The 22442-nt window shown below is 39.1% G+C and overlaps 1 protein-coding gene across 4 annotated transcripts; it reads left to right on the forward strand.

Annotated features, from left to right (window-relative positions):
• Positions 1 to 156: 156 nt before the first annotated feature.
• Positions 157 to 22442, forward strand: LOC109302681 (DNA repair protein complementing XP-G cells-like). Of its 4 annotated transcripts, XM_019524379.1 has the most exons (16): positions 157 to 238; positions 816 to 950; positions 2531 to 2706; positions 3315 to 3430; positions 3525 to 3617; positions 4275 to 4335; positions 6618 to 6761; positions 8076 to 8319; positions 8576 to 9511; positions 11499 to 11761; positions 12237 to 12356; positions 14186 to 14399; positions 15904 to 16048; positions 19271 to 19471; positions 20113 to 20197; positions 21777 to 22442. In XM_019524379.1, the coding sequence occupies exons 2-16, from the start codon at positions 863 to 865 to the stop codon at positions 22350 to 22352; spliced, it is 3462 nt and encodes a 1153-aa protein (XP_019379924.1). In that variant the 5' UTR covers positions 157 to 238; positions 816 to 862; the 3' UTR covers positions 22353 to 22442. The 4 variants fall into 4 exon arrangements, 3 of the variants coding, with proteins under 3 accessions (XP_019379924.1, XP_019379923.1, XP_019379925.1); XM_019524378.1 differs by lacking the exon at positions 157 to 238 and having other exon boundaries at positions 674 to 950; XM_019524380.1 differs by lacking the exon at positions 157 to 238 and having other exon boundaries at positions 674 to 950; positions 8076 to 8283.

Genomic DNA, 22442 nt, shown 5'->3' on the forward strand with positions numbered 1-22442 from the left:
GCGTGCTTAGAGTACGCAGGCAAAGGCGACGGTTTCGGCCTCGGGACTACACTTCCCAGTGGGCAGCGCAGCGCCGCCGGGCCTGCGCAAGCGCAGTGACTCCGCGGTGGGCGGGATTCCACGGGGCAGGGGCGGGGTAAAGCGCGGGGGCGGGGCTCCCGGCTTCCCTGCAGGGCCGGCGCCCGCGTGGGGCCTGCTTGGCTGCTGTGGAGACGGGGGGCCTTGGGGGCTGTCCGGGGTGAGTGAGATTTGGCTCTTCAGGGCTGTGCATTGGGGCCCAGGCACCGTCCGGCGTGGGGGTGGGGATAGGGGTAGGCATGGGGGTAGACATAGGGGGTAGAGGTGAGGGAACAGTAGGAGTGGGCATGGGCGGGGGGGGCGCTGGAGTATATTTTCCTATTCGATTATCACCCCGGGAAGATCTTGAGTCATCCCTGGCTGATTCCCAGTAGCCCCCAGTAATCTAGCCTGGCTCTCTTTCCTCCCTCCCCAGAAGCTTTTTATGCCTTCTTCCTGTTTACGAACAGGCATGTCTGTCATCAGAGCATCAGACCTGCCATTGCTTGGTCAGAGTGCAGCTCTGTCTTGCCCAGTGTCAGTACCGCAGGAAGTGGATGCTACAAGGGAGAGTGAGCGGGGTCTGACGAGGGTTTTTTTTCCCACTTTTCCTCACTCCCTTGCCGACTCCAGCATTTAAGATCTACGCAGTTTTGATCCAGAGGCCATGCCCGTAGCTCCCTCATCAATAGCAAACATCCATATTCATAAGCAGGCTTTTTCTGACTGTGAAGTAAATATATTCCATCATTTCCCAGAGATTCCGTCTCTGAAAAGAAGAAAAGAAAAAAACTAAGGAAGAGCAATGGGAGTCCAAGGACTTTGGAAACTGCTGGAGTGTGCAGGAAGACCTATAAACCCAGAAACACTGGAAGGAAAGATTCTTGCTGTTGGTATCCTTAAAGCCCCGTGTTGATATACCTAGCTTGTAAAGAGCAATATTTTAAGCAGTTCATTTGACTTGCTGTTGTTTTCTATTTAATATTAAATCATGACAGATGTATGTATTTTTTTTGACAGGCGACTATGTGTACATACAGACATACATATTTTGTTTTGTATGGAGACCCAAAATACATTTGTATATGTGCATATATTACCCCTCTTTCCCCCTCCCCGCAATGATTGTCATCAAGGTCAAATAGCTTTTACCTCTGAGCTGGTAAACTTTCATGACAGTCTTGTCAGCCTCTATTAAATGGACTCCAGATTTCTGTTTTTAGGAGTTAACGTGCATTTTGAATCAGCTCAAGAGTCATTTATTGTTACTGGTGCATTTCCTTGTTATAAGATGTGGGTTTATCTGTCCTGTTCTGAAAAGAAGAAAATGTGCCCTCATTTAAGTCCAGCAAAATAATTCAAAGCAGGCATGATGCTGCTCTCATCTTGGCTTACTGAAGTTTTATGAGTAGAAAAATTATCTAGCAAAGGGTGCTTTAACAAGCTTGTTCTGTAAATTTTGCAGAGTTAAATGTTTCAGTTATGTGAGAGAATACATCCTGCACGTCTGGGTGCAGAAATCCAGGGCATGGATCCTGCGTGTTGGGGGGAGATGAGTGACAGTTGCATTATCCCTGCACTGTTGCTGCCACCACCATTTGTCCTACTGCTGGGTCCAGGTCTAGACTGAAAGGCTCCTTGAGGTCTGGATATGGCTCATAAGGAGTTCTGCAGTCTGGATCCAGTGTGGAGTGTGCTGGTAAATTAGGCATTCTTAGTACAAAGCATAATTGTTGACCTTTTCAAAATTGAGCTAAAAGGTAACAGTTTTGTTTATGGCAGAAGTTGCATAGAGCAGGAATCTGGACTGACAAATAATAAGAACATTGGAAAAGCTGCAGAAAATGAGGATGTGTTTTTTCAGAATAAAAACTCTAGTCAGCATTCTAAGCATTTTATTTTTAGTGTGTGTGTGTGTGTGTCACTGGAGCTAATTAATAATCCGTAGTTACCTTGGCAGATTATCTTTAAGGATTACTAGTTATAAATGAAGGTACTGTGGGATAATGATAACTGTCTGTTCTTGGTTTTTAGATTTGAGACATGTCATGTCATAGATCCCTCATGTAAATGACATCTGGTAGGATTCTGTGTTACATAAATGTATTGATGTAGACAATGCTGAAACTTGCTTGGACTAAAACAGGCAAATAAGTGGAAAATCAATTCAAAGTTCCTTGCTAATGTGGATAAAAGCTGTTAGACTTCATTTATTTGCAAGAACAATAGAAGTGGTAATTTTGGCTGCATTGCGCCTTCATTGCTACTCCTTGGTGTGGGCAATGCTAAGAATTTCTTTCCTTCCCAGCTTTACAGATCCTTGGATAATCTGGCATTCACATAAATCCAGTTATTTGATCTTGGAGCAGTAGACAGGATTTAGATCTAAATAAATCAATAGCATAGAGTGGTCAACATCAATTAAATGAGCCTGTAAGATGGCACTTTTATTTTCTCTTAACTATCCTTTCAGATATTAGTATTTGGTTGAACCAAGCAGTAAAAGGATCCAGGGATCGTCATGGGAATCCTGTACAAAATGCTCACCTTCTCACTTTGTTCCATCGACTTTGCAAACTGTTGTTTTTTCGAATTCGTCCTGTCTTTGTTTTTGATGGAGAAGCACCGTTACTGAAGAGGCAAACCTTGGTTTGTACTTTTTAAAATAGTTTTATGTCATATTTGTAAAATATATGCTTATATTGAAAAACAGGATGGAAATTTGTTATAAGAAATTTTCAAGAGGAGGTGCCCACTCCTGCACCAATGTGAGATACTAAATTAAAGTCTCCCCTTTAGTTATGCTGAATCTGTGGCCTGTGGTGCTGTCATCCAGCCTGCAGGGCCCCCAACGGGTCTGTATGTTTGGCAGCAGAGAAGCTTTTTGCAGCCCAAGGGAAGGACCTTTGGGAGTCTGTAGGGTCCAAAGGTGTATCGCTTTCTTGGCAGACTGACCATGCGGGAGAGGAGAAAAATTTAGCAGCTTCTGAGTTCTAAGTGGGAATTTTGCCTTCATAAATGCTGCAGAGTTAGGATGTATAACTAATAAATGAATAATTTAGCTTCTAGCATTTATGAAAGCATGATATGAAACACGTGTCCATTAATACAAGAAAAATGAAACTATTTAAAAGGAAATATGTCTTCCATGCCACTTCTGTTTACAGAATAATTCATTGGAGGAGTATCTTCAGTTAACAAGGAACTTGATTTTAATGAGAACCATATAAATGAGAACCACAATGTTTCACTTGCAGGCTAAACGAAGACAAAGAAAGGATATAGCAGTCAGTGATTCGAAGAAAACTGCAGACAAGCTCTTGAAAACTTTTCTGAAAAGACAAGCTATCAAAACTGCTTTAACAGGCAAAAGGCAAGAGCAGAAATAGTTCCCCACCCCTTGTTATTTCTTCGTGACTCGTAAGGTTTTGTTTAGGCATTAATCATGGCTTAAACTTTTTCTTAAGCAATGAAGCATTGCCGAGTATTACACAAGTTCGAAGAGAAGAAATTGATGATATGTATGCACTACCTTCCTTACCAGAAGAAGAAAAAAATAGGTAAGCAAACTCTTAAGTTTAGCTCTGTTTGGTATAGTAAAACCCACTATTCAAAGATTTTGAAATCATTTTAAAGTTGTAAGTATGTGTGCTTTAATTTAATGCTCATGAAAGAGGTTGGGCTAATAAACTGAAGAATTCAGTCTCCAGTGTTATCTATGGGAGAGTAACTGACATAGGCAGTATAGGAAAGCTTATTTTAAATTTGCCTTCGCTTGGTTTGAGGTGACCTCTGTTGATGGAAGGGTTGGTTCAATCTCCATGCTTATCCAGTGTTTGGCTCCTTTGTTAAGATGACTAGCAGAAGTGAGGTGTTCTTTATGTGGCTGAATTTTGTTTTAGATATTTTTTTTAAGGAGTAGTATGAAGCCCCTGTTAGATCATTTTTTTTTTTTTTTAGGTCACAGTTGACCTGGTTCTTATTTGACTGAAAGATATCTCATTTTCTCTGTTATGATGATCACGATCTTATTCTGTTCCTGTCCTTTTTTTTATTATTGGCTTCAACTAAGATAATATCTTATGTTCTGTTTGCAAGCAAACTGTAGGGTAAGGCTCCTCTGCTTATGTTCAAAAATTGAATTTGTTCCTGTGGAGGAAAAAAATACGCCTTCCTTATATGTCATTTTCTTTCCTTCCTTCCTTCTGTAATTTTAGCTCGGAGGAGGAAGATGAAAAAGAGTGGGAAGAAAGAATGAGTCAAAAACAAATATTGCAGGTAACTACCTTTTAATTGCCTTGTACTTGTGAAAAAGTTCAAAATGAGTGAGATCTGTTCCACTTAATTTACTAATACCCAAATAGCATTGTCTGTCTAAGGAATGAATGATTAAAATTTTGCATTTTGCTAACCAGAAAATGTTGAAATACATATTATATTAGTGGAGAACTACAGACTTAGTGTGCCCAGATTTTATATGTTTCATGAGCTTTAAAAAAAGGTAATGTTATACAACCTGGAAGAAACTTAAATATTTGTATTTTTGCAGTCGGTTTTTTAGCAACTAAATTACGTGAAGATACTGGAATTCTTCCGGTCTTAATTTCAAATGTTTTCACCTGATTGTTTTTCTTTAGTCTTAATTTCCTTTCTCCCATAAGCAGATGTTGCCTGTCTGACTTTCAAATCTCTTTTAAAATCCATCCCTTCAAACAATTCCTCTTTCCTTTCCTGCTTTGAATAATTTTCATGCCCTTCCATTCTCCCTGTATGTTGTGTATGCTAGTCTAGACCTTCAAGCATTAGGACAGAGTGGTTGTGGCTGCACATGTTTAATGAGGACTAGCCTGTTTTACTGTGCATTAAAGCAGCAAAAAAAAAAAGTGCTGTTACACTGATTTGCAGTAAAATAGGCTACTGTGCATTAAACATCACCTAAAAATGATGTGCGTTTGCTACTGTGCATTAGTGCAGCCTAATGCACATTTATTTAGTACCTTACATTGGAGGTACTAAATTTAATACGTATTAGGAAAAGTGTATTAATGCATATGTAGATGCTTCCAGTGTGGGGTTTACCTATGTTCTTGTACATGCAGCTGTACTTATGTGCTCCGTGTAAGCAGCGTAGCTTCATGTGGGTATAGGTTTCCGTTTTCAGGATTGGAATTGTGGGCACTTTTACATATGCTCCAATGCATTCCGATTTAGAATTCATGAGAGCAAACTCGATGAATTGTTAAATGAACTGTTCTAATCAGAAAGCTCCAGCATGCTGCAGCATCTCATGTATTTAGCATCCCCACATTTTAAAATGGCAGCGGGGGTGCTTTAAGTTTGTCGATTGAGCTTTAGTTAAAGCCCCCTTTTTTGAAATGTGGGACTCAGCATGTCAAAAAGGCAATGGGAGCACTTTAGTTAAAGTTCCATTGAATGAACTGTAGTTAACATGCCCTACTGCCTTTCTGAAATGCAGGATGCTGAATACACAAGATGCTGTGAGAGTCTTAATTAGAGCAGCTCCCAAGAACTGCTCTAATTAAAATGCCCCTCTCCCTGGAGCACATGTATAGGTGCTGTGTGTGTCCAAAGTAGTTAATGTTTTCATAAACTTAATATTCATAGAAACTTCACAGAACTTCAGTAGTTTCACATAATTAACTTGTAGTAACAGCACAATTTTTTAAAAACAATTGGCTATAAGTGTCTCTTATAGCTCTAATGTTATACAGCCTTTGAAAGAGTTAGAAACATTGTGGCAATAAAATATTTCCAAGACTGGGAAACTATTCCAACTAGTTTCCCTGGACTTGTGAAGAAAAAAGACAAGAATGATATTTTATTTTTAAAGTAAATGTTTTTTATATATACTACAACATATTCAATAGCTATGCTTTTAATTGATCATATATAAACTTATGTTGAAACACTTACATTTTTTATTTTTCACAAACAGATCCCATGCTTCCTTTCATCTCCTTTCTTGTATAGGAAACAATAGAAGAATACAAACAAAAAAAGAATTGCTTCATGTCAGCAAAGCGTATTTGTGCATGTAATTATTAAAAGTTTTCTTCTATCCAGTAACCAAAGATAACAGTGCTAATCAGATCATCCTTTTTAGTCAAACATACTAAATAGTCTCCCAGAATCGAAAAGAAGAAAAGAGATTTTCCTGAAGACATGAAAATCAGAATCAGTGTACATGAAAGATTGTTGTTTGGAATATATGCCAAATATATGTTGTTGTTTTTTGTTTTTTTTTTTACAGAAATCTTGACTCAAATTTTCCCTCTATATCTGTGTACAAACATCTGTGTTATCAAATAATTTCAGTATTTGCCTTTGTCAGGCTAAAAGTCTTTATTAGAATACTCTCAAGAAGTCTGCCGTCCTAGTATAATTTGATATATATGATAACAATTGGGCTTTCATGTTAACTTCTGCTTTGATAGACCTAACTACTGTATGTGTCACTGCATTTGCTTTTGAATAACACTGTATATGTGCGTTGTCATGGTGAAATGAGTATTTGCATCTTGTAATTTTACTTCTAATAGGAAGAATTCTTCGCAAATCCTCATTCTGTAGATATTGAATCAGAAGACTTCAGCACCCTGCCACCAGAAGTAAAACATGAAATTTTAACTGACATGAAGGAGTTTACAAAGCGAAGAAGAACGCTATTTGAGGCAATGCCTGAGGTAAAAGTTTAATTTTTATACTCCATTAGGATAGAAACTAGCCATTAGTGCAGATGAGCAATGCATTAGTATCTTATACAAAGTACTCCTTATTCCTAGAGCCATAAAAGGGTAATCGTTTCCAACAGATTTGCTCCCTTTTATTTCAGAGTCACCCTTTCACTTCTAAAATTGTAGAGCCAAGACAGTTTTGCAAGAGTAGACAGATTTTTATTGTGGTTTATGCATCATTACCAGGGTTATTTGATGAATTACTATTTTTAGAAACTTCTTACTGGCAAAGATAGAGCATTGGTTAACTTCCATGCTTCCAGGTTGCCTGCAAAGCTGGCAGTTTGAAAACTACCTCCATATTCATAAAGCAAGTGAACATGATGCATAAGTTGAGACACACAAACAATATTGAACCCTGTGGCTGCATCCAAATGAGAAGGAGCAGTGCTGAGTTTTTTTGTTTGTTTGTTTGTGTTTTTTTTGACCCCTGGATACCCACAGGTCAAAAAAACCCAGGCAAAAAAAAAAAGGAGAGCTATGCATGTGGGGGCAACGTGCACCGCTCAGAACTGGAGCCTGGCCTGCCGGAGCTGCCATACAGCTGCTGGCCAGGCTCTGAGCAGAAGGATCACTGCTGCTGCAGCCCCAGGAGGCCCCCAGGACCCCTTGTAAGGCTGCTGAGGCTAGCCCAGTGCTGGCCCCAGCCTCCCCTACCCCACCTGGGGGTAACCTGCTGCGCTTTAGAGCACGCATGGCACAGGCGTTCCCCAGGGCAAACTAGCAGCAGCACAAGGTGCTCTGCTTCTAGTTGTCCCTAGGGAACCAAATGTCCACACTCATCTGGATGTGGCCTATAGGGCCATTGTTAGAATCCAGTTTCGGAGTCCAGGATTATTTTAAAACACAATAGGTGTTGTTTTACAAGGCAACTTACGTTGAAGCTTGCAGCACTGTCTGCCATAATAGGCAACTGCTTGAAATAACCCACTTTTTCTTTCATATTTGCTTTTGAGCTTGGGACCATCTTTTGGCAAATCCTTTTTTTTCTGGTCGTGTACGAGCTCCCTCAGTGCATTTGAGCAATGGTCTAAACCTTTCTCATCAAATAACATTTGTCAGTTTTATATTGAATTAAATTAACACAAGAATATCATTATTAGTCGGGTGTGCTGCAGTCAGCAGTAGGATGTGCTGGAAAGTGATGAAAAACAACAACAGTATTTTGCAACTCAGAATGCAACAAACAGGCTTGCTCAAAAATGGATTGGTTGCATTGTATTTATATTTATGCAATTTAATTTTTAATCTCATTTGCTTAAGGAGTCCACTGACTTCTCACAGTACCAACTTAGAGGCTTGCTCAAAAAAAGCAGCCTCAATCGGCACATAGAACATGTGGAAAAAGAGATGAGTCAGCAGCACTCGGGTGAAATCCAAACCCAGTATGAAAATGAAGGGGGCTTTGTGAAAGAAGTGGAAACTAAGAGAGTAGTCTCTGAAGATACATCTCACTACATCCTGATCAAAGGTTTTACAATGTTAATTAACTTCTTGAAACCTCTGTGTGAGAAATGCTGTCTTTGATGTTTTGATTGCTGCTTGGGCTGTGGAAAAATTTCAAGCATATGAGATCAGAGCTTGTTCTTCAGGAATGTATACTAATACTTTATGTAGAATAAGCTGTAATGGTCACCATTAATTGCATCAAAATAGGATTATACAAGACTGGCTTGTTGACATTAGCTTACTATTTTTAATTTCCTTATTTTTTTTTAAAAGGTTATCTATGAAACTATAACAGTCTTAGTTTTCATTTTCAGGTATTCAAACAAAAGAAGATACTAGTAAAGACTTGGAAACTTCTTCTGGGCATTCTTCATGTACTGAACCTAATAAAATATTTAAAGAAATGCAAGCTGATGTAAAGCCATCTTCATGTGAGAAGTTAGAGAAGGAGAGCATTGGAGTCGCAGCACCACCTTCTCCCCAAACTTTGTTTGCAATCCAGGCCGCTATACTAGAAAGTAGTTCAGAAGAGGAGCCAGAGGATGAAAATAAAAGGCAGCTAAATTTGTCCCAAACCTATCTCTGTTCTAAAACAGATGAAGGTAGTATATCGCCAAGGACACTGTATGCTATTCAGAAAGCTCTGAGCGCTGGTGGTGATGATGCAAGAACAGTTATTCCCACTAGTGATGATGGAGCACAAATGGAAAGGTCAGAGGTGAAGGAACTTCTTATTAGTAGTTCAGATGAGGAAGATGAGATTTCTAAAGTAAAAGAAGGGAGTGAACTGCTACCTTTGCCTACAGTTCATTCAGCAAATACAGTAATTCTGCCAGGTGATGAAGTAGACCAAAGAAGTCATGGGTTAGAAAAGAATCAGATTGCAGCCAAAGGCATGAGCACAACTGATGTTAAAAATGACTCCTCCAAAAGTACTAGAATAAATGAAAAAAAAGAAATAGTGCACATTTCAAAAATGGATGTAAGTTCCTTGCAAGAGGAGAGTGTGAACCTTTGCTTACAGAAACCAGTAGGTTTCCAAATACAGACTATGTCAGTAGCTACAACTAATTTGGAAAATATAGACGTTTCCAAAAGTGGGGAATCTGAAGATTTACGCAAGATGATTCCACAAACAGAGAAGAATCTATCTGAGGTACAGCATGAACTGAAACTTACCCCAGAGGTATCAAGGTCAAAGGAGGAAAAAGATGAAGGAAAATTGCAACCTGAAGAAAGTGATTCTGATGGTATGTGTTGTTTAAATACTAGTTTTGGCATAGTGGTCAAGGTTGCAGTCAGAATTAGGGCCCCACTGTGTTAAGTACTGAACAGGTATGTAAGAAAACAAAGTCCCTGCCCTGAAAAGGTTATGATCTTTTAGTAGAGATGAACACTCTTTAAAATATCTGTTACATAATGCCTTGCGATTTTTTTTTTTTTTTTAAATAAATATTTGCTAATATCTCTTGGATAATAGTAAATGTGTAGCCTCTTGTAAACAAGAAAACCCTGTTTTTGTGTGCCAGGCTATTTTTTATATGAGAATTTTATATGTTAATTTTAGGGAGAAAAAATATTTGCTCACTAATTTGAAGTGAGAGGTATTGATCCGGTTATTTCTTATCTAACTCATTTTTCTTAAGATTGGCTGTCAGTCTCTCTCAGTAGTGGGTATTTCATAGGTTCTTTTCCAGTTTGTCTAGATCTTGCTTTAAAAAAATTAGGAAAACTATATATTGGTGAGCAGCCACTTAGTTGTTTTCACCCCATGAGTCACAGTGCTTCTGAGAGTGATGACACCACGGGCTCACCTGTCTGCTGCACCTGGATCCTGCCCTGCAGGGGTGAGAGAATTACGTGACAGGAGAGCAAAGAAGTATAAGCTCAGCTACTTTGGAACCTGGATTTTAGGTGGAATCTGGAAGGCAGTTGTTGCTCTTTCATACGTAACATGCTGAGGTTCAGTGGCAAGTGTATGGCTTGTTTTGGAGCTACTCTTCTCTTTGTACATGCTGAACTAATCATGTGTAACTAATGAATTGTTCCCTTTCTCTCATGTAAGTAAAGGGGGAAATATGCTTCTATTTTTCTTTCCCCTAAAGTAAATCTAGTAAATTCATAATATAATCAGATACTTCAGATCTTTCTTCATGGGATATTTTAGTCGACACTTATTTTTGAGCTGTCTTATTTTTTCTACATATTAATAGATTTCAAACTGCCATTTTTGTGCTAATTTTTGTCTTCTGTGTGCTGCTGTTACATACTGGCACAATATCATTGCCCAACTGAAAAAACACAGCTTCGTATATGAAGTAATGAATAGTTTCTTCTGCATTTGAACCAACTTCAGTAAACCACCCCAGAGATGCTAGCAGGTGTGAGATGGTAAGATTGATGTTATCACATGAATCAAAATCTGCTGCTCTCCCTGTGATTTCATTATATCTGGACTATAAAGATATATCTTAAGGGTTTCTGATGGAATTATTTCATCAGAGCCTGTGTATCGTGAATCTATTTAATGTCATATCAGAAGGGAACTGAAGGGGAAAACCTGTATATGTGTGTGTGAACACATACACGTACTCATACATATTCCCTCCCTACTTTCTCTTTCCCCTATTCCAAAATAATCAAAAACTGCTTTAATGTAAAGGCTGGTTAATGTTATGTATGCCCTCTTAATAGCTTCAGATTTCCTGAAACAACACAGATTTTTGTTTAGTTTAATAGCTGTACTACTTTTATACTTCTGTCACCATTAAACCTGAAGACTGTCTACTAAATGTAGGTAAAAAAACACATTCATCAACAATTCAAAACAACAGTATTAAAAATTGAACGCTGAATTGAATGGGCAAAAAGACCAATACAAATACTTCAAAGAGAAATTCTCAATTGATCTACGTAAGCATTCAAGCTTTTACAAAATTCATTGCTATCAGTATAAGCTAGTTCTGACAGATAATGTTTAATTCTGTTTGCACAGGGCATAACATTCTTGGAAGGGAGGCAAAAAGTAAAGGTACTTGCAGAAACAGTGAGAAAATACTGCTAGAGAAAAACCCAAACCCTGTCTAATGTCTAGGGCTGCTTAGTAGCACTCTGGAGCATAGATCTGGATTTGAGGGAAGTAAAAACAAATGTACCTCTAGAATCTGTGTGCGTGTCATAGAGTCCTGCCCTCCTCTGTGAGGAAGAAATCAAACTTCTTTTTTTTTTCTTTTGCAGATAGCTTTATTGAAGTGGACAGTGAAAACAGTAAAGATGCTGAATGTCAAGGTGCCCCATTAAGAACCCTGCATGCTTCTATTGAATATAGTAGGAAGCTAGCTGATGAACCAGCTTCTGTAGAAGAGAACAACAATGAAGAAGATGGTGCCATGGAGAACGTCCAGAAAGATTCTGAAGAAGTACAGTTGTCTATTTCTCAGGATCCTGAAACTAAAAAAGATGGGGAAGATGCAGTGGATGAGTGGCAAGATATTAGTTTGGTAAGGATTCTTTTGTTGGGTTGTATTAAATAAATAATAAAGTAAGCTTCAGGAAATGTTTTTTTCTGCAGGAAACTACTGAATGGAAACTGCAGCAGATCTGTTGTGCACCAGCATATGTATTACTGGCTTCCATTTTTTATGCATTTGTCTTTCTGAAAGCTACATAACATATTGGACCTGATTTTTCTTTGAAAAATATTCTATTTTTAAAAATCAGGCCTAATGTATTATGTAGCTTTCAAATAGAGAACCTATAATTGCAGGTGAAATCAATGTGATAAACACTACTCACAAGCCTGTTCACATTTTTATGATGTGTTTCACTAAGGAGCTATGAAAACCTAGAAGCATGTGTGAGTTATTGGAGCACAGGCTCCTAGGGTAATTACATCTGAAAGAATTGTGTACATTTAGGCATTTAAGGCACTCTAGCAGTGGCATGTTCAAACTTTTGTTTCATTGTATTATGCAGGAAGAACTAGAGGTCCTGGAAAACAACCTTTCTGTTGAACAAAACATGCTTCAGGCTGAAAAACAACAGCAGGAGCGCATTGCTGCTACCGTAACAGGACAGATGTTCTTGGAAAGTCAGGTAATGTTTGTTGAGGGCACTGGTACATTTAGAAAAAATATTCATTTCTTGTACTGCTTGGAAGGTCAAACATTGTCAGGTATCTTTCATAAAGTTTTTATGAAAAACATTTTATGTAATTATGTCACTGTTTCATTCAGCCTACTTGGTAGAATACTGAAAGAGGCACAGTTTTATCTGAGATTCAAAATGCATGAAAATTAGGGGTGCACTGATAAAGATTTTCTTGGCTGATACTGATAGCTGATTAGCTGATTTATTAACCAACAATATCGGCCAATGCCAATCTGATAACTGATTTACTAATATAAATTAATCTTTTTTTTTTTTTTTTTTTTCCTGTGTACTTCAGCAGCCTCCTGCGTCATATGTATCAGCGTCCCAGCACTTAAAATGGCGGCAGAGGCACTTGAACTAAAGCTCATTGAATGAGCTTTAGTTCAAGCACTGCCACCACCATTTTTAAGCACGGGGATGCTTTTAAGTGGAACAGAGCTGAATGGGGCGAGGGCGGATATGGGCTGCCCACTGTGGGCTTGGCGCTCTGTTCTGCTGCCTTTGACCTGGGAGCCCCACGTTGGCCATGCACCCCTGCTCACCTGGGCAGGCAGGGGGCATGCAGCTGGTATGGGATTCCTGAGGGAAAGAGGAGAGTAGAGCCCCAAGCCCACAGTAGGCAGCCTGCATCTGCCCTGCACACAAGTGTGGGGGGGGGCACATACCTCCCCATGCCTCCCCCAGGGGGTATGCACAGTGGTGGGGAGCTGCTTCCCCCTCTCCTCCCCCATACCTCCTGATTGAGCCGCCCGTGGTTCTGTCCTATTTCTTGCCCCAGCCCTGGGTCCCATGCACTGCCCTGGTTGGGCTACACTCCCAGCCCCAGCCCCACTCCCTCCCTTATCATGCCGGCCTCAATCCACACCCCCCACACACCCGTTCTCTCCCTCAAGCCCCTTCCCCTCCATAGACTTACCTGGAGGGGGCTGCTCTCTACTCTGCGTGGCTGCATTCCAGGCCATGTACATGTGTGCAGCCACACACGCACGTGGTGCCTCCTCCGTCTTGCTCCCAGCAGCCCCAAGCAGGACCCCTTGCAGGCTAAAATGTTGCCTGCCTGCAAGAGGAAACCCAGCTTTCCTGAAGGAACCCAGGCATCTGGAGACCCTGGCCCCGCAGGGGAGAGGGAAACTAGGTGTCCAGGGCCTTGGCCAGAAGGCATAATTATCAGTAAACATTATCAGCTACAACGGTCCAAAAAAGCCAGTAGCCAGTAATGTCATTTCTGCTTTTATCGGTACCGATCCGATAGGCAACTGATACATAGATGCACCATGAATGAAAATGAAAATCTTTTATACAATGAAGCAACTACAGGTTGTGTCTAATGCTATCTGAATTGATACATTTTAAACTATTTTTTCAAAACATGTATTGATACATGTTTTGAAAAAAGCAAGAAGTGATTAGTTGAAGTTTAAAACATAGTAATTGCACTTACATTTACCCTACAAGATTTACAAGCTCTCTGTTGATTATTATTTTAAAAAAATTATGATCATGTGAAGTCTTGCCTGGTAGCTGATATGATTTGATTTTTGTTTTGCTTTTAAAGTATTAGCTCTAGGCCTTGCTTACTACAGACTTAGACTTTGCTCATGTTTTGTGGATGTTTGGGCCTGAGCGTGTAGAAATCAAAATTCTCAATCATGACTTAAGTGGTCATAATGAAAACGAAGTTTTGTAATATATAAATACTTTTTCCAAATGCAAAGCAGGAAAGGTTAAGCTGTCCTTTCAAGTTGAAGTATTAATACCTTTCTTACCTTTAGGAACTTCTTCGTCTGTTTGGTATTCCTTACATAGAAGCTCCAATGGAGGCAGAGGCTCAGTGTGCTGTTTTGGACCTTACCGATCAAACTTCTGGAACAATCACGGATGACAGTGATATTTGGCTGTTTGGGGCACGTCATGTTTATAAAAATTTCTTCAGTCAAAACAAGTATGTAGAATATTATCAGTATGTGGACTTTCAAAATCAACTAGGTAAGCCCAAGTATTTTGTGTGCTGGATACATTTGTTTTGATAAATAGCTTGGATCTATTAAACTATAACAATTACGACTTTTCTGGAAAGAGTTCAGAAGCACATGTAGCATCATTATTCAGTGTTGAGTCTAGTGTTCAATAATCTCTTTGAATTTATAGCATTTTTTTTTTGCGTCTTCAGCAAGGGGAGTGACCTAATTATGATAGTAATCCTGGCTACATGTATGCAATACATGGCTGAGTTCTCATAAAGGTCAATATAACTTTTTGTGAGAAAACAAAAAGGACTATGCGCGTATCCAGATGAATATGGCCAGGTGGTATGTGGTGCTGCAAACACATTTGCAGCTCCATATACCACACAGTCAGGTGCTCTCCGTACTGCAAGGGCTCGCTGCCTGTGCGTGTGCTGCTCCATTTTTTTTTTTCCCCGCTGCTCCATTTTTGGGGGTATTTTTTATATCCAGGAGTCAAAAAAAACCTGTATGGGGGGGAAAAAAAGCAGCACACCTACAGGCAGTGCATGCTACTGAAAAGCAGAGCCAGGCTGCCTGGAGCCATGCTGTGGCTGCCAGCCAGGCTCTGCCCAGCAGGATCACTGTTGTTGCAGCCCCAGGAGGCCCCCAGGTAAGGCTGCTGGGGCCAGCACAGTGCTGGTCCTAACCTCACCTACCGCCCCCGGGGTAACTTACCAAGCACCAATGTACACGTGGCATGGGTATTCCCCAGGGAACTAAATGTCTGCACTTGTCTGGAAGCAGTCTGTATGTCCTTTTAATTCAGTTTGTTTAAACCTGTGTAAGTAGTGGTTTATTTTGAACATATGGAGAAGTGCTCTGTTATGAGGGAATCTAGTGGGTTAACTCACTTTGTAGAAAGGTCTTTTATTACTAATTAAATAGGGATAAGTGTGTGTGGGGGGGGTTTGTTTGTTTTTTTTAATTGCTGATGTAGGAGCAATGATTGGAAAAAAAAAAAATACTGGTTTAGCTAAAAGATGGTTCATTGCAGCAGATAGCTAAATTTATTAAATATTTCATCTTGGTGTCACTTAATGTGTTAGACCTGGGTGTCAAATGTTGGCCTAGAGGCTATGGGTTTTCTGGTCGGGGTAGGGTGAGTGAATGCAGTATTAAAAGATTTCTGCTTAATTCCAACTTTTGCTCAGCCTTTATTTGGGCAAAATTCCTGCTGCAGAGAGTTTAGAAACTTGCTTTAACAAGGACAAGATTTAGGCTTTGAAATAGTTTGAATGCGCCTGTTAAGCTAAATTTCATAATCATTTTATATACAGAACTTGGATGCAGTTGCTGATATTTGCATCACCAGTAATGTGTTTGCACTGTTCCAGTGTATGGTAGAGCAGGTGGTGACCTTGAGTCAGTGTTCCTTCCAAGCTTGTTCTTTTCCCTGTTGTTCAGTTAATGTGCTCTTGTTGTCTGTGGGAAACTAAAACTTACATTCAGAGTGTAATATCTGGTTTATACAATCTGTCCTACAGGGTTAGATCGAAGCAGGCTAATTAATTTGGCCTACCTGCTTGGAAGTGATTACACCGAAGGGATCCCAAATGTTGGCTGTGTAACAGCAATGGAGATTTTAAATGAATTTCCTGGGCATGGAATGGAGCCTCTCTTAAAATTCACGTATGATGTCTTTTTGTCTTACTTTCTATAATACTGATGATTATACTTTGCATTAACATATGTAATCCTTCTTGTGAGGGCGTGCAGGTTTATGGCTATAATTAACTCACTGTCCCCAAAGCTACCTTGATTTAACAAGAGGGTACAAACAAGATGGATTTATTTACACCCATAGTCATTGGAACCACAAGCTGTAACCCAGTATGGAAACCTGATAACAGAATTATCCCTTTCAATAGCACAGTTTAAAACCCCAACTCCAGTGTCACAAGGACCCTTTGGGGTGAGAATCTTCACTTTGTGCACAGCCCAAGCTGTCCTAGATGCCACAAAGACTTCCACCACACAAGGGCTTCCACAGTCACATTCAGCACACTAACTTTTGCAGCCATTCTAGTGCTACTCACTCAGGCTTTGCTCTGTAGCACCTTTCAGTTTCTCTCTGTGCTGGGGTCTCGTTGTGGGGAAGTCGGTCTTTTCCCCAGCTGCAGTCAGACCAGGCTCCTCCACAATCTCCCTGGGGCCTCATTCAATGGTGTTTGGAACATGTTGGAGAGCAAGGCCTGCTCCCTACTCAAGCCACACTGGCTTCTGGCAAAATAACCTCCACACTACAGCTCCGCTTTCCCACTTCCCTTCCTGCTAGCCCTGAAAGAAGCCTGGGGGCTGTAGTTCAACCCGTTATCCTCATAGTTCATCCTAGCACCCTGGGTCTGGTTTTCCTGGGCTTGGAGTGACCCCACCCTTTTCTGCTTAACTCTTGCAATCCAGGGGTAGGAGTTGTACATATAAAGAAAGATGTGAATATCGGTAAGCAGGACAGATTACTAAAAAAAATAGGATTACATGTTACAAATATGATCTCTAGTTCAAATTGCAAGTAAGATGATATTGTTATGTAACAGTAAAATGCCTTATTTTTTTTCAAATACAAATAAAACTGTTTCAAGGGTTCATTTCAGATCTGGACTCTGAATGAAACAGATTGTGTCCCCCTGAGTTTAAAAATGGTGTGTGGTAACTTGTTAGTAGAGAAAGGAGACTGAAGAACAGGGAATAGGCTGCCTGAAAGAGAGACAGACAGACTAGGGAAGGACAAGTAAATTTGAACCTGGGAAGACCGATTTAGATGGAGGTGTGAAGAGGAGTCAGTAGCCAGTAAGACCCATTCCGTTTCAGAGGCTAAAATAGAATTCCTGAATCTGCATTTTGTCAGCTGTTGCTTCAAAATCTACTGGTGAAGGATGGTTCTTCTTCCTTTCTAGTCCCTATTTAATGTAGATATAATGGCTTGTTGCTGGTATCAGTCACTCATTAGTTCAAGAGTTAAAGGTCTGTGTTATGGACGTAAGTTTTCTGTTCTTGCTGATGACTCTGTCAGGTGGTCAGTGTGGCTCCACATAGTAGAATTTCTGTATTCGTATTTTTCTTTAAAAAAAATCTGCTTTAAAAGAACATTAGGCTATCTATCAGGTCAGGCTCTCAAAAGTTAGACAAAGCTAGATGTAAGGTTGACTATGCAGCCTTAATTGTGACCCTGTTGTGCAGATGCATCAATATACAGTCATTAATAACATAAGCATGTGCTATTTTTTCTATAGAGCCTCTGCCTCTCTCAGTCCTTAGGGTGGATTGTGCTTTGGGAATGAATCAGGGTTACATAATGAAGCACTCTATAGGCTGCATACTGTTTTGTTTGTGAATTTGGAATATGTGTAGTGAATGAAGCAGGGAACTGCAGGGAGAGAAGATAGTTTTTTACTTTAGGCAGCTGAGCGTTGTCCAAGTGAATTGAATTCTGTTCATCTCCATTTCACATAGTTCCAATGGGATACTGAACAAGTAATTGAAAACAAAATATTCATAGTCTGTCCATCATTTCCTAGGTGCTCATTTTGAAGTCATTTGAGTCACACTTGCAGAATTATCAGGCACCTGCAACTGAAGCTGTAGGGAGCTATATATGGAACATTTTTGTAGCATTGAACATGCAAAGTACTCTGAAAAATCAGATCTTAAGTGTACCAGCTTGGGCATTCAAAATTAGCTGACACTTTTGACAATCTTCATTTAAATCTCTCTGTGCATCAGTTCCTCAACTAAGTTCTTCAGCTATAAAGCAGGGATAATTAAGCCTTCCTGCCTTCCCCAGCATTGTTAGAGTAAGCTTGCTAGTATTATAAAAAAGTGTTTATATTAAAACCTATCAAGAAATTGTACTGCAGGTTTTGGATGGTGTGCAACTAATTGCAAGGGGCTACACACTGATGACTTATATAGCAAGAAACGTTGAGTAGTTCTTCATTCACTCAGCACCATCCATCTTGATTGCTCAGTGAAGACGGGGTTCTGTTCAAGTAACTGATGCTCAAATAATTTACATTTTTAAGCATATGCACAAAGGGCTTAGCTTAATAGTATGCAGGCAGCTTTAATTTGGACATTTAACTAATTTTTGAATGCTTGATTTTTGTAATCTTAATTTTCTATATGTAACATATGTACACTTATGATTAGATTGCATTTTCAGTTGTTCATATTATATATGTAATTTTCCTTCCAACTTTTAGAAGTCTTCTGGTATGAGGGCAGGGATCAGCATTTCCTTCAAAGCATTTGCACTGAATGGTTTAACCCATCGGTGATAAGCAGAGATGTTACTAGAAGGAATTAAATTAGTAAGTAGGATGACTTCCACATTTTCTAATAAATTTATTTATAAATCCATAGTACATTATGCCAGAGCCAAATTTATAAAAACTTATGGAGGTCTGCTTAGAAGCGGTCAAACCTCAAGTAAGTATAATCATGACGTATTAATTAGAGAGTAGGGAGAGGAGTCAGATTTTGCTTCAAAAATCATTCAAAAATCTTTTGCATGTGGAACACTCTTCCTAAGCCACCCTGTTAGGCCATTACCCTTCCATATAGTTAAAATTCTTGAACCATTTTTGTTATTGTGCTATTTCTGTTATAGTGTCAGGAATCTGGTTGAATGTATTTGTCTGAATCAGTTCATGACCAAAGACCGCCTTGACCCACTTGTGGCATGCTGCTGTCTTTTTGTCCTCTGTTGTTATATCATGCCACCTTTATTTGTCTGGAAATCGGTAGTGTCCAAGGTGTTCTTGGCAGAAACAAACTGAAATGAGCTTGATTACTCTTGGCATTCTAATTGCATTTTAAATAAACTTGAATATCTCTCTCCTCCTATACTTTCAGTGAGTGGTGGACTGAAGCTCAGAAGAATAAGAAAATAAGACCCAATCCACATGATACCAAAGTAAAGAAAAAATTACGGCTGCTGCAGCTTTTTTCTGGCTTCCCAAATCCAGCAGTCGCAGAAGCTTATTGGAGACCTGTGGTGGATGAAAGAAAAGGATCATTTATCTGGGGAAGGCCTGATGTAGAAGAAATCAGAGAATATCTTTTAACTGTCACCTCTGACAAACTGTGAAAAAGTTGGTTTGATTTAAAAAAAAAAAAAAAAAAAATGGTGTCAGACTAGTTAGCAAAGTCAGTAACAGAGAATCAAATCTGCCTTTGTCTCATTCGTGTGAGGTGGAACCTTCCAGCCTGTGAAATTTACTTGTGGAGGTGATGTGAAAAGGATTTTACCTCCCAGCTGAAAACTGGAAGGCGAATCAGTGATGCATTCAATGTTTACTTAGTATCCCTTGCAGTAGTATGCAGATTATAGTAATTTTCTGTCTTAAAAAAGTGAAGCCTCTGATTTATGTACATACAAATATTAGGGTTTTTATGGTTTGTATGTTTTATAACAATATTGTGTACATAACCAGAGAACTTTTCATTAGCTTGAGATGCTTAGTATGCTCAGTAATAGGAAAAAACCTATTCTGAAGATATTTTCGATAATATTGCAAATAGCTAAGTAGGACATGGATCCATCAGCCTTTAATATTAATCTTCATGCTTACAGCACAGAATCTTTTTGGTAGCTCTTTTTCCAGTGCTTTGTTACACAAGGAAGTTTCATTTTGCATGTTTAGCCTTTGTAAGAAATATTATCATTTTTTTTGTTGAACCTTAACTGCCTGCACATTCTGCCAGAATCATTTTGGCTGGACTAAAACAAAGACAGATGAAGTCTTGTTGCCCATAGTAAAACAGCTGAACTCACAACAGGTAATCCATATTAGTGGTGCATTTTATTTTGCTTTAGCTAGTTGAAAGTGGCAGTATTTTAAAAATAGCCAATAAAGCCTTAACCAAAAGTGCATTATTTGCCAGCCTCTGGGTCAAATTCTGCTAATGCACCTCCTGCATTCCATAAGACCCATGGGTTTTTATGATTTGTATGTCAGCAGAAAAAATAGTCCATTTTTATTTTGTTACAGTTAAAAGTAGATACAAGTCACAGCTTAAAATAAAGAGCACTTATGGTGCCATCTCTTGGCTATTATTTTATGTTGTTTATGTTGTAGAATTTGTGTGAAATGTGAGGCATCTGGTATAATTTTAAGGCTGTAAAATAGTAAATAATCTTTAAGAATCTATTTCTTTTGTTTCAGTTCACAAGTTCAGGGTTCTGTTTGTTCTGCTTTGACCACCTGTGATTAGCTTTGCTGTTTTTAAATCTAATCTTACGTGAATGATTTTCATAAATTGCCCAAATATTTTTTTGGCTGATTGATGCTGTATTCCCTATACAAAATGTATGTGTTTTACATACATATGTCATCTGTTTCAGGAGGAGAGCAGATCAGTGAATGTATCTCAAATGTACTAATCACTTTTAAATCTATACAGACATTTTTAATGATTTGTAATTGTGACTTTTTCCTAAGAAATACTGCAGTTAACCCTTAAAATACAGCAGTGAGTATTAAAGTAACTTGAACAAGTGGTAACATTTTGTCCTGGTTTTGTACAAATGAAAAGCACAATTCAGTAAAGGAATCTTATTGTATTAATACCGTTTCATTTGAAATTGTGTTCTTGAGAATATATGAGAACTCTACTTATATTAAATCATTGTTAATATCATTCAGTGTGTTGTCATAAGAATGAACACAGTTGGCGCATCTACATGAGATGTTTACTACGTAGTTGTCCAATTAGCTCTTCAGTAAAGTCACAGCATGTGGCCCTCTTAGGCCCCAGTAAAATACCACTGTAGATTAGTACTAGTAAACACAAGATTATCCTGCGGCGACATTATTTAGTGTGCCATACTGCATATGTAGATACTGACGGACCTGGCTGGAGCATGAGGGTGCTTCACTGAGGGAGCTGCTTCCTGGCTAGGTCCACACTGGAGCACCTTCATGCCCCTGTCAGCCCCCCTGCAGCATGTTGAACTGGGTCAGAGCAGCTCAAGGCTGGCAGGCTTATCAGCTCTGACCCAGCTCAATGTGCTGCAGTCCCAGGTACACATGTAAATGCGGCACCTGGGAACAATAAAATCCAGTGCAATCTACACCAGAGTTTATTCAGTCATATTAATAGCACATGTAAACACACCTAGTATTTATAAAATTTAAAGGGAATTTAGAGTCCTTGCCCATTTACATTTTTTAGACTATATTGTGATAGTTCTTACTCTTTAGAATCTTACTACTTGTGATTTAATATTATATTTGATTATGCAGTAATTTCAGCAGGAGTAAAAAAGTATCTAATCTAGGTGTTTATATAATGGGGTTGGTAATGCCTATCACTGAAGAGTTAAAAATTTATCTTTTTAATTGTTTTGTTTTCATAGACTCAACTTCGAATTGATTCATTCTTCAGGCTAGCACAACATGAAAAAAGGGCTATTAGGAGCCAGAGACTTCGTAGAGCTGTGACTTGTATGCAAAGAAAGGAAAAAGAAGAGGAGGAGGATGAAGTTCAAAAGGCTACTGCTGTTATGGAAGGAAAACTGAAAAAACCTGAGAAAAGAAAAGAAAATATGCTTATACAGTGCACAAATGATCAAGGTACCACAGTACAAAGCAAAAATGGAAAAAGGAAAAAAGTTTCAAAATCCAAAGAGGAGAATTTCTATGGAGGTGGTTTTGTTGGGAATGTACAACTCTCAGAATCATCCAGTGGGTCTTCAGTGGAGGAATTAGAAAATAAGGTTGTAAGTAAGAGCAAAAGAAAGAAAACTGCTAAGGAGTCAAACATGAAGAAAAATGCTGCAAAACCAGAGCATAGTAAAGAGGAAGAGAACAGTAGTTCAAGTGGTGAGGATGGAAAAGAAGAAAACATAGTCATGGTGACTGCCAAATCTGTGTTTGAAGACAAAAAAAGAAAATCGCAGTGTGTGAGAGGCAGAAAAAAGGCCAAGTATTAACCATGTATATGTTGTTTTATGATCATGTCTGACTTTAAATATCTAATGAATTTTCTGCTGGAAAAAATAAACCTAAATTATCTTCTGTTA

Source organism: Gavialis gangeticus, unplaced genomic scaffold (genome assembly GCF_001723915.1).
Source record: "Gavialis gangeticus isolate Ggan-Ray unplaced genomic scaffold, GavGan_comp1, whole genome shotgun sequence".
NCBI lineage: Eukaryota > Metazoa > Chordata > Crocodylia > Gavialidae > Gavialis > Gavialis gangeticus.